This window comes from Centruroides sculpturatus, unplaced genomic scaffold, assembly GCF_000671375.1.
Source record: "Centruroides sculpturatus isolate CEXI.00-Female unplaced genomic scaffold, Cexi_2.0 scaffold1936, whole genome shotgun sequence".
NCBI classification, from domain to species: Eukaryota; Metazoa; Arthropoda; class Arachnida; order Scorpiones; family Buthidae; genus Centruroides; species Centruroides sculpturatus.
In genome coordinates, this window is record NW_019386030.1 from 17,826 (window position 1) to 30,595 (window position 12,770).

Genomic DNA, 12,770 nt, shown 5'->3' on the forward strand with positions numbered 1-12,770 from the left:
TGTTCACTGAACAGTCCAATCAGCTGCCAAACTTCAGATAGTGCAATTCACTGAACTGACTTTAAAGTACAGTACATCCTGATCATTAATCATTGTTAATAATAATAATAAATGATCATTAAATTCAAAATTACCTGAAGAAAAGCTTTTCTCAGTTTTTTCTCCAAGTATATTATTAGTGTTTCTCACATAGACATATACCATAAGCATAAATTACATATTGACTACTACATTTTTGATATGTGATTGAAAATCTAAATTGATCTGTATTAATGGCTAGCTTTAGCATATTGTTATTTATAATGTTCAATAATATAAAATATGGATTATTTTTATATATTTCAGATATGGGAGAATCTCAAGTAGCCGAGACTTCTGAAAAAGAATCAATGTCAAATAGTGGTACAAAACGTTGTTTGAGAAAGGATGAAGACGAAAGTGATAATTCTCATTTACCGGTAAACTTTTTGAGAATAACTGACCTAAGGCAATCTGTTTTAACACATGCTATCCTAAAAACCCTTTATATCTCATCTTTAATAAAGCTGAGCTACAAGTTTGTAATATCTTAATTTAAAACTTGTATTTTGTTAATACATAAAAGAAAAGTAAATCAAAAATAAAACAAAATAACAGCAATTGTGTCTTTTAAAAGCTTATGGAGTGAAGCAGAAATATTGTTTATTCATTATCAATGATTTAATGTTGAATGTCAAAGAAAATGATTTAGCACCTCTAATAGGTAAAATTCAGTTAAATAGTCTAGCTGAATCGTTTCAACTGTGATTTGCAAAAAATAAAAGTAATGTAAAATGTAATCTATTAAATTTGAAAATTCTTATACTCACTTGTTTACCTTTATTGTCCGGTACTTCTTAACCATTCGTAAAACAAACGTTTTCAGCCTCAGTTAAGGTCTGCATCAGGTTAAAAGAAGCAGGGAGATGTATTAACACCAAAGATGGCAACGCACTTTCCTATGCTTGGTGCTACGTATGTGAAGAAGAAGGAAATGATGATGATACGTAACATGCACATATGTTCAAATATAATTTTTTAAAAATCATTTGTTCTAAGATTGGAATCCAATTGTTCTATTAACCTGATGCAGACCTCGACTGAGGCCAAAAACGTTTGTTTTATGAATGGTTAAGAAGTACCGGACGATAAAGGTAAACGAGTGAGTACAAGATTTTTCAAAATACCAGTATTCGGAATAGAAGAGTTGGGATATTAAATTAGAATTATAGAAAGTGGGTTATAAAAAGCTGAATATGTTTCGGATAAACTGCTAATTAAATCAGACATCTGCTTTCAAGATTGTCACCTTTTGCCAATTATAAAACTTGGTAATTGCCAAGTTGTGTTGACACGATTCAAAAATCACTCCAAATTTTTGCTTACAAGTTGACTTTTTTCATATTTTACAGTTTATAATAATATAAAAAATAAGTTAATTCAAGATAAATAATTTTTTTAATAACTTACATTACATGAAGTGATTTATCTTTCCCTGTTATGAAATATGGTTGGATTTGTTTTTAGAGTAATCCTAAGCAAAAGAGAATGTGTACTAAAAAATACATACCCGTACCTGGATCGGGAAGCTATGCCATTCTTGTTACTCTTATGAAAAATAAGGTGGNTCTATTATAAAATATTTATCTTATTAATGATTAGATTGACACAAATGAATCTTTTATGAAGAAGCAAGATGTTATTGATTCTGCTCAGTTACTTTGCAATTCATCTTTTACTAGGGTGGGTATGTTAAGTAAAAATTATTTCTATTTACTGTTTATTTTTTAAAACTAATTTTTTTTTGTTTTAAAAAACTTGAATTAAAAATTTTTAAGGGTTTGTATTAAATCAAATCAATTATATTGAGTATTTTGAAATTTTATTTAAAATGTAAGAAAAATCAGTATTTAATTTGATCATAGTTATGAAAAATGATTGAACTGCAGTTTGATAAAATTGTAGACCTATAAATTCTCTCTGTTGTCTGTCTGTTTGTTCATTTATCTTTCCTTAACCTTGAGAATGGAGTTAGACAGAAAAAAGACAAGACTAGATGTGGAAACCTTCAGGGCAGTAAGTCTCAATTAACTATATATGAACTTGCGATGCAAACCAGAAGTCACATTATTTCAGTTCAAAAACTTTCTCCTGAAATTAATTAATAGATGATTGACATGACTCTATTGTTAAAGGAAAAGTATGATGTATGGGGGCAAGACAATACTGATTTGAGGTGGAGAGCATATACAGTGGAACCTCTATATTTGTCATTAATCCATTCCTAAAGACCTAACGAATATGGAAAATGATGAATATAGAAGCAATTTTTCTCACAATAAATAACTGATATTCGATTAATTCGTTCTCATCCTAAAAAAAAGTACAAGAATAAAAATTATGTTATTTTTGTAAAACTTTATCATTATTGTACTAAACAAATATGGTATAGTGGTAGAAGGGGAAGAGGAGTAAGGTTATTATTGTTTAGAAGACGTACCATCAATTAAAACATTAAGTAATTTCAATTATGATCTCAGCATATTAAATTCTTTGGCTAAGTTGGAAATACTACAGTGGCATTTGAAACATCATTGGAATCATACTTGACATTCCAAATGTCATTGTCAAACTTTTAGGCTTATAAGATGGTGGTGCTCAACATTTGACATCACGTTTTAGAGATTAAAACTTTGGCCACGATCTCTCTACTTTGTCCATTTTCAGACTTAACAATAATTTTTTTGTATCTCTATTGTTGTTCTAACACATTCCTTTTTTGCTATTTTTCTTCACTGTGCTTTGTTGGAGTGATTGGTACTTGAGTTTTTGAAAATAATCAGTGCAAGAAACCAAGAACACACACAACAACCACACAAAGTAGACTGATTAACTACAGCTAGCTAACATAGTGTTGCCAACTCAAAATTCAAATTTGTAGCTAGACAATTTAATAAAAATATTCAAATCATATTGTTTCCATTAAAATTGTTTGATTTTTTTTATAGCTAGATAGCATTATAAAAGTAGCTAGGCCTTTATAATTTAGGTAACTCACATAGCTAGATTTTCATAAATCCATTAAATCTAGCAAAAAATTAGCTTAATTGGCAACACTAAGCTAACATGACTAGCTGATTGGTGCGGGCATGTGATTTGTGTCAGTGGGAGTGCCACTGCTGGTGTTGGGAATGATGATGAATACAGAAAATACTGACGAATATGGGGAGAAGTAATCAAAATATGACAAATATCAAATATTACGAATATAGAGGTTGCACTGAATTTTAAATTAAATAAACTAAAAATATGATTAAAAATTGCAGCCTGGCATTGTGATGATGTCATACTAAATAATTGCTCATTAATTTTACCTTCCAAACAAGGCACTGCATTAGAAAAATGATTATTTTTAAAACGTTTCAAATTAAATATTTGCAAAACATTCCAACATCTGCATCAAGATTTCTTACTTTGGAACTTTGGTGCTGCACTGTGCACATTGTTAAAAAATCTACAGTAGAAATTGCAGTGAAAGCAGCAGTGCTGAATTTAACAAACCATATGCTAAATTAAATGTTCAATAAATTATATGGGTATTAAGAAATGAAATAATTGATTTTACTATGGTAACATTGATTAATTGAATTTATTTCCTTCAGTGATCTTCAATAAAATGATTAAAAAGATATTATATCAGGGGTGGCCAACAGTTTTTGCTCCCAGGCCAAATTGGAAAGAGAACTTTTTTCACGACCGAACCAGAGGTTGTCCTAGGAAGATTTTGAGGTGGTGTGAGATCTCATTGTGGTGTCACCCATAGAGATTAAATTGTTCATAGAAATTACAGATAAATTTTTCACATTATCATGCTATATCAACATTCTATGCTGTACTTAAGAGATTTGTAATGGAGGGTTAACTCTAAATGCACAATGAGGAGTTGACTTTTTTTTTATTTAGGCGTCAGAATTTTTCATTGAGCTATTCGGATTTCAGTAGCTAATATTGAAAGATTAATCACGGGCCGCATAAATTCATTAGACAGGCCGGATCCAGCCCGCAGGCTGTATGTTGGCCATGCCTCTATTATATACTTTGTAACTTTGATTACACACAAATATGTATATTTGTGTGTAATCAAAGTTATAAATTATATAATACCTTTTTAATCATTTTATTGAAAATACTGTACAAAATTAAACTAATTGTACATGTATTTGTGTTAAAGTATATAAAAAGTAGGAGATACTGCAAAATGTTGAAGCTGCTCCTATTAGAAAAAAGTTGAAAAACACCATCTTATGATGATATAACTTAATATATTTATTAGAACATTAAATATGTAATTGAAGAATATTAATTTCTTTTCATTTGAACTTAGATAGGCTTTTTAGATTTTTATATAATAGATTCACATTTTGAATAATAATAATTTATTAAAAGTAGTGAATAACATAGTTGCTGGAAAATGTATTTTTGACCACTGTCAAATGTTCAAGTGTAAGTTGGAGCTTAGCTTAAGATGGTTTAATAAATTTCACATAAGCTAGAAATTATAAACTTTTTAAACCAAAAACTGTTAAATGAAATGCAGAGTATTCAGTTCAGTTTTAATAAACTGCTTTTAAGAACTTTCATCATTTTTTAACACAAAATCGTTTTATTGTTTTGCATTAAAATTACCAACAATATTACATTTGTTTAGAATAACTTTTTATAAAGTAAATTGATAGCTTTTAGTAAATTGGTAAATCTTTAAATAAATATAAATGTATAGATTTTTATAAAATTTCAATGTAATTTTGTTCTTTAATTTATTTTTTACACTTATAAAATGTAAATTTTTTAGCCAGAACCTGGTAGCCATTACACTGCTTGGAGTGCAATGGGAAATCTGATAAGGAAAGGTTTGGTAACGAAATATGGAAATCCAGCAAAGTAAGAATTATTCATCTTTAATTAATGCTTAATTTGTTTACTGAGTAGAGATTGTACTCAGGCAGTACATATGATTATTTATTGATGCTCTAAATATAAAAGTTTAGCAGCTTATGTAATTGTTCTTAAGGTATTCTCTTGGCTGATCAAACATTTTTTCATTATCCTTCAAAGTGCTTTTAAATGTCAGATCCATTTTGTACCCACTTAGTATCTGTGGTATCTAATTTCTAGTCTAAGATAATAAGTTAATAACTTTTTAACTATATGTAAACATAATCTTTTTGATCGGCCAACCCGACAACTGAAAATTAAAAAAAAACAATACATCTATTGGTTGTATTTAGTTGATTGTTGACTATCGACTGCTACAGTTATGATGAGTTTCTATGCAGAAATGGATCCTTATGGAGAATGCTATATAAAAAATGCTGCTTGAGGAGTTAAATGAGCAGTCAGATAGTGCAAGGATTGTATGGATAAAAACATTGTATTATGTGCAAAAAGTGTGCAAATTTCTTCACGTCTTGTCACATGTCTTTGATTAAGTTATTTTGTGCGTTTTGAATTATTTAACTTGATACTTAAAACAGCTAAATATGGCAAAGTATACTTTATAATCATAATCATATTGTAGTAAACATAATAAAATAAAATGAATTTATAAATATGCCTAAAAATTACCTCTGAAAAAACTAAATTGGTTGTGCTTAAAAATAGTGGCTCTCATTCCAAAAAGAAAAACTTGTTTTAATTAAATTAAAAGTCAAATATTTTAAGTAATTGTAAATACTTAGGAATAAAGTTGCATGTTTAACAATAATTTAAATTACTTTTTGAAGATATGAAAGTCAATTTTAATTAAGTAGCGTTTATCAAATTGTAAATATAGAGTGTAATACTAGTCAAATCTAGGATCATTGAAATCATTTATGGAGATTTTTGACATGATGATTAGATCTGTAATTTGTCATTTTGTATAAAATATATTACTTAAAGTATTAATTATTGCAGTTTTATACAGGGTAATCAAATGGAAAGTTTACTTGGTAGGAGTAGATTTGGCAGTGTCTTGATCTAGGCATGCTTGTGTCTACCATTCAGCAGTTTGTGAGAACTGTTTTAAAATACAGACTCAGGGTAATATTTGAAACTCTAAATGAATAAGCAATAATTGCTGTTGTGACCAGTGTGATGAGTTGGTCAGATGCCACTGAATCACTATGTCAAATCTACTACTAACAACTAAGAATTTTGCTTGATCACATGTTTGTATCTTTATTTGTAATTTTATGTATTTGGATTAAATGTATAAAATATTTTCAGATATAGTCTTACTGAAGGAGGACGAATACTTGCACTTTCTTTAATGGAATCTGAGAGTAGTACGGAGTGCCAAAATAATAATACGGAGGAAATGGTCAAAGACAGCTTGAGGGCAGTAAATACTGATATTAGAAAAGAAACACAAGGCAAGAAAACTGAAACATTGAGGTACAATTACAAAATTATTGCTTTAACATATTTAAAATAAATCAATCTAGTAAGAGGCTGTCCATAAATTACATAAGGTATTTTGAAGTGGGTGGGTGTCAAGGATTTCTTACTGGGGTAGGGGGTAATAGATCTTGTCTTACATAATATTCTTATTTTTATTTTTTGGTTTATGTAAAAATACATAAACCAAAATACATGATACAAAGTAAACATAAAATTAGTATTTAGTTTTTAGTTAAAACTAAAATGTGAAACTAGAAATTATAAATAGTCTTTTCTTCCATATTTTTTGAACATAGTTGTAAAAAGCATTAAACAGTGGTTTCTGAACAAGCTTATCGAGTGGACAAGGCCACCTGAAACCAAGCATAAAAATTTCTAATTTCAGAATAAGTCTATCTTGATCATAAATTGGACAATGATAGATCATATTGTCGATGGTGTCTAGGTTTTCTGTAGAGCAAAAGCAAGAAGCAGTTTCTGCCGGGTTATACATTGCCAGGTAGCTTCTAAAATTACTATGCTCAGTAAGTAGTTGAGCGGTAGCAAATGTTAAATCTCTAAGTAATGATGATAACCTACATTTAACACTAGGAAAATAAAGTCTTGTTATTCTACCAGTTTTACTGCTCAACTACTTTTACTGATTTCACTTTTGCACAGTGTTGTCATGAATATAATTTTTAAAGCTGCTACGTGAGAGGGATGCGAGTGTAGTCCAAATCAGTGCTGACTTAGCCTCAAAGTTGGCTTTTTCATTTCCTAGTATGCCAGTATGGCCAGGAACAAATATAAAAGTTATCTTATTTAAAAGATTTTTAATATGGTGCTGGATATATGCGATTTTATTGCTATTGCAATTGGGATTTAATAGAGCTTTTAAGACAGACTGAGAATCACTGTAAATGCTGATAGACAGAGTTTTGTTTGGTAGTGAAGTGGCCCACTGAACAGCTTGGTAGTCAGCATCTTTTTCAGCTTGATAGATAGAGGTATGTGGGAGGTATCTGTACCTTCTAACATATTTTTGGCAAAATATGTCAGTTTAGAGGAAGATACAGATACTGGAGCTGACAAGAAGGAAGCTTTTGTCCCATCTGTGTAGATATTAATGTTTGCATGATTATCCATGGAGGAAGCAGATGACACCAAATAACCTTATTTACAGGATGGTGATCAGAGATAATAGGGTAATTGCAATGTGGTAGCATATGAACAGCCATAGATAGGAGTAGAGACCGTTGTTGAGCCTTGACGCTTGTAGTTCTGATGTAGTAGTTTAGAACCTTTACTACAATACAGAGGCAAAGGAAGGAGCTCTGCTAGTATCAGAGCGGCTTTAGTAAAAACAGTTCTGCATCACTTTGAAATTCTGATGGCAAACTGGCTTTAAAGAGAGAGTAATTTACTTGCTACTGAACTTTTACTAGTTACATGACCACAGCTTAGAGCCCGCATAAAGTAGCATTGGTTGTATTATATGGAGTTTTATAAGCTTTATGATTTAGTCCCCAGGTGCACCTAGCACATTTTAGCTGCATGTAGTTTATTTTCTTGGCCTTAGCCAACATGTAATCAATATGGTAAAGGAATGTGGTTTCTCTCTATTCTCTGTTGTTTTATTTTGTACACATGCCCTAGCTAGTCAATCTAGCAAAGTTTTTTTCATCATTTTGGAAAACTAAAATTAATATAAAAATAAATATTATGATGTTGAATAATAATAATAATGTTAATAATTAAAAAATAAAGTTCTTAAAATAAATTGTTCATTCGAATTCATTAAATTTTTATATTTTTAAATTTGTTCATATAATGTCTTTTATAAATAATAATACATGTTAATTAACTAATTAATAATTATATATTTTGGACCTAAGGTTTTTAGAGTTTTCATTAAAAAAATATTTTTGGTTAAAATCTTTCCATAAAATCATGCCAAAATATTACGTAAGATAGGGAGGGGGATAGGGGGATCAAAGGAATATAGGAGGTAAGATAGGGGGATCAAAGAAAATATTACGGTTTCTTACACAGGTGGGTGGGGGTCTAGAATGGCTGAAATCACCCTTATGTAATTTATGGACGGCCCCTAATTTGAGAAAAACACTATTATTTATGCAGAAATTTTATTAATGTCCATTTGCAAAACATATTATTTATAAATTTTACTGATATTAATGTGGTTTTTATTTTATATCCCCAAAAAAGTATGGATTTATTCTTTTATATAAAAAAGTATTAAAGTTTGTTAAATACAAGCATTTAAAAAGCATCCATACTTAATTTACTCATCATTTGATTATTTAGATAATCTAAGTACATTGAATTTATGGAGAAACTCTTACTCTATAAACAGAACAATGTGTCTTGTGTCTAGTTTAAAATTTAAACTGGAAAGAATCAATGTTGTCAGAAGACTGCATAATTGTTTATAATAAATATTCAGTGTATGGCAGAAATCACCTCTATTGAATTACCCCTCACAAATCTCTTAACTCTTGTTTACACAGCTGGAAACAATAGATCAAGGAGAGGAAGATCAGAAATAACCTTTCAAACAATATAAACAGATATTGTTTTGTTTATTTATAACAAGATTTGTGCATAATGAGATTACAGGAGCTGACATGGAAATTGTATCACCTATGATATACACTAGAAAGTGTTCAACAGATGTGCAAAGTAGCATATGTAAATCAGGACTGTGAAGTCAGTAGACCAAGCCCTTGTGCTTTCAAAATTGTCTGTGCTACACTAGAGTCATTTCTGCTAAAATCAAGGAACATCAGTATAGCATTAAGAAGAAATTACCCAGCATGGTGCTAGCCCCTCTCTATTTTTTTCTGCTGTATGAGCACTAAGATAGTCTTTTTTGGCAAACCCATTGTGGGTTTGGCCATGCCTACAATGGGTTGGCGAGGGACTGTGCCCAACATATTTGGACACTACTCAAAAAATTTCTGGGGTTATTTCAACCTGTCCAGATTCAGTCCCAAATTCCCCAGAGCGATAGACAGCTAACTTGATCGCTTGGCCATCTGGCCAACAGTGCTAGCCATTTACACTAGGGATTGTGAAGTCCAGCTTGATTTTGAAAACACAAGATTGTTAACATCTGGAGATATAGAGCCATCAATAATCATACAGCCATTAATTATATGGAGACTGACTCTTTTACCTGCTTGGTGGGTATCATATGAACTTCCATAAGACTCCTTTAATGCTTTTTTTTTTTTTTTTAAGTTTTTAAAGCAATGTTTTAGGTATAAATGTAAGGTTTGCTTGTTTGTGCCATAGCACATATGTGAACTTTGCTTTTGCTTATTTGAAATTCAATTTGAATTTTGTTCTTTAGTTTGAAATATTTTTTGATTCTGCATTAGTCTTGTGTAACCTGCTGATGTTTGTTTGAAGTGGACGAAAAATGTTCGTTTTGTAAATATATTGGACTTTTACAACTGGTTTTGATATTTTGTCTGTGTTCCTATCCAGTGGTGATATTCAAAATATTTAACAAAGGGTTTGCTAACAGAAAATTTTTTCTTAACAATATTTCTTCATTCAAATGGTGCTTTAGCGCAAAAACTGACCTTAAGATACCCATATAAATAAAAAAGATATATATTACACGTGATGATAAAACTGACATAACTATGCGGTAAGTTACCGAACACCAACAAACAAAATGGAAGTTTTGGTTAGAAATAAATACAAAAGTTTTTCTTGTGATATATCTAATAATAGACAGATGTCATTGTCTCTCGAATACAATATCTTTTTTATTTCGCTGTCGATAGCCCGACACATGTTCCGCAGCCATCTTGTATTTTCTTAAGTGCATGGGATTGTGGGATCTCTCTTATGACTGGATCTAGTTTCAAGAACTCTCTTGAGTCGATCGCCATTAAACCTCGTTTCAGTCAAGATTGAAACAGTCGAGGGAGGTTGCACCAAGGTGAATGGGGTATAAGACTCTAATTTAGTAGTGTTACGTAGTATAATACGTATATTTTAATATATTTTTTAAAAGAAACAAAACCACTGAGAAATGTTCATGTGTTTAACAAGGTTCAGAAAACTTTCAAAATGTTAACAACGGGTTAGGCCGAATCTATGAAAACCCGCTGAATATCACCACTGTTCCTATTTAAGAATCACCAGTTTTAACTAAGTTATTGTCAGACATATTTTACTTTATTTACTATCTTGTTATAGTGACATGGTACGGAATTGTCCCAAAACATGCAGCATTTTCGACACAAAAATTGTTCCTTGATTGATAGAATTAACTTGGCAGATGTTTTTGTAGCATTTGCATTTACAGACTCATTTATAAAGTATAGTTTGTCATCACTGGATATGAATCCCAAACCGTTTGAAGTACAGGAAACTTAGCTTTCAGCATCAAACAATTCCTATTATATGTCTTGCCTTTTCTATATCTAACATAAGATTTGCTATCAGATTCATGCAGGTTAAATTTGGATTAATTCCAAAACATGAGAGTTCCTCATGCCAATGCTTTCATCCTCATGTCCAGATAAGCTAGTGTGTCTGCATTTTATTCATCAGTAATGAATTCTTACATCAAAGGTAAGCATTTAAAGCCATGTTGTAAAGATGGTATTGTATAGTTTGCACAATTGCTTTAATGTCTGTCTGCTTTTTCTGTTTTATTTCACTTTGGAAGTATCAGCAGTGTGTTCTTGCAGGCCGAAATGCTTTGGCCTTCTATTCCTGACACAGCATATGTTTGTATGTTTACTTTCTGATCTGGCTTTTTTTTTTTCATTGTCATCATGTTTGCAACTCCTTTTGTTACACAAATGTACAAAGCACATTCTGCACAAGAGGATAAGTCTTGAGCATTCAAAGCAACGATTACAGATTTTTTTAAAACAGTGTTTGACTGTTGCAAACTTTGTTTTCATTAAAAAATGAGAAGCATCTGTACAGTACATGGGCATTGGAGGATCCAATTGCTAAACATTTCTGCAGTAGAATTTATTAGCCAGTAAAAAGTGTTCTTATATTTATGATTTCAATCATGATAATCTTTATAGCTTTTTACAAGTTTGCAGCAAAATGATACAGTCAAACCTTGGGTTTTGAACTTAATTCATTCCTAAAAGTTATTTGAGAATTGATTTTTCTAAAACTGAAACAAATTTTTCCATAAGAAATAATATGAAATACATTCTTAATGCCAAAACAAAACCTTTTGTTTTTACCTGTTTAGCTGTATTTCATGCATAAAAATGCCTATAAAGGCAATATAACATTATTTTATCTATATCTATATTTATTCTGTATATATATTAAAAGCAAAATGAAGTACATGCAATCTCTTTTGTAATCTTCATTTTCTTCTATTAGTGGTTATGAAAAAATTTTATTGCATTTCAAATGAATTTTTCAAGTAGAAATAACTAAGAATTTGTTTAATATAAACTAATAAATTCAAACATTTTTAGGTTGAAATACAAATTTATCGATATTAATGGTAAAGAAACTGATGATTGTAGAAAAGCACTACAGATAAAAGATGGTATTTTTACTGTTTATCTTTTAACTAATTACTATTAAGTAATTATTGATGATTTAATTTTGATTAATTATCAAATATTTTAAGTATTTAATATTTTCTTTTATAGATTTATCAGGTTTTATTGGCTATTTGATCAAGTGCAACAGAAAAGATTTGATTCAATCTGGCATGAGACATAAAATTGATGAAACTAGGTAAGAAAGGGAACAAAATGATATTTTGGTAAAAGAAAATGTAATGCTATAACAGTATAAGCCACTTTTTTACTCAGATGGTACCACTCAGCTATTTTCCAATATATTTTAAAATTTTTAAACAAAAGTAGTAGAAAGTTTAATCTTATTTAATTTCTAAATTTATTCTGTGATTTGAAATTCTTGTGGTAAGTTCCAGTTTTTTTTTTTTGCTGTATTTGGATAATTAATTCTATGAAAAGTAAATTAATTTATGTTATATATAATAGAAAAGCCAGTATCTGAAATACAGTTTTTTTTTTTTATTATTATTTTATTAACTAATTCTCCAGAACCTCCTTTGATAACAATTTTGTGCATTTCTGATGTCATCGTCATAGCAAACACTGAGATTCCTTGTCAATTGTTAAGGAAATTATGAGAAGAAATCTTGGTAAAAAATGTGCAGTAGCAGATATGAGGATGTTCAGGTTTATGTTAGCTGATAGGATTAGGAACAAGCATATAATGGAGAATAGGATTTGGAGTGCATATAAGTGTATATAGTTTAGGAGTATGAGCACTAGAGA

General features: G+C 30.0%; 1 protein-coding gene across 2 annotated transcripts in view; it reads left to right on the plus strand.

Annotated features, from left to right (window-relative positions):
• Positions 1-12,770, plus strand: part of LOC111613208 (crossover junction endonuclease MUS81-like) — a 41,438-nt gene that overhangs the window by 12,504 nt on the left and 16,164 nt on the right. For both annotated transcript variants that reach the window (XM_023354557.1, XM_023354558.1), the window contains exons 3-9: positions 346-458; positions 1,546-1,641; positions 1,681-1,761; positions 4,871-4,959; positions 6,286-6,453; positions 11,934-12,007; positions 12,114-12,201. In XM_023354557.1, the coding sequence (XP_023210325.1) occupies positions 346-458; positions 1,546-1,641; positions 1,681-1,761; positions 4,871-4,959; positions 6,286-6,453; positions 11,934-12,007; positions 12,114-12,201 (709 nt within the window). The remainder of the gene's footprint in view (positions 1-345; positions 459-1,545; positions 1,642-1,680; positions 1,762-4,870; positions 4,960-6,285; positions 6,454-11,933; positions 12,008-12,113; positions 12,202-12,770) is intronic.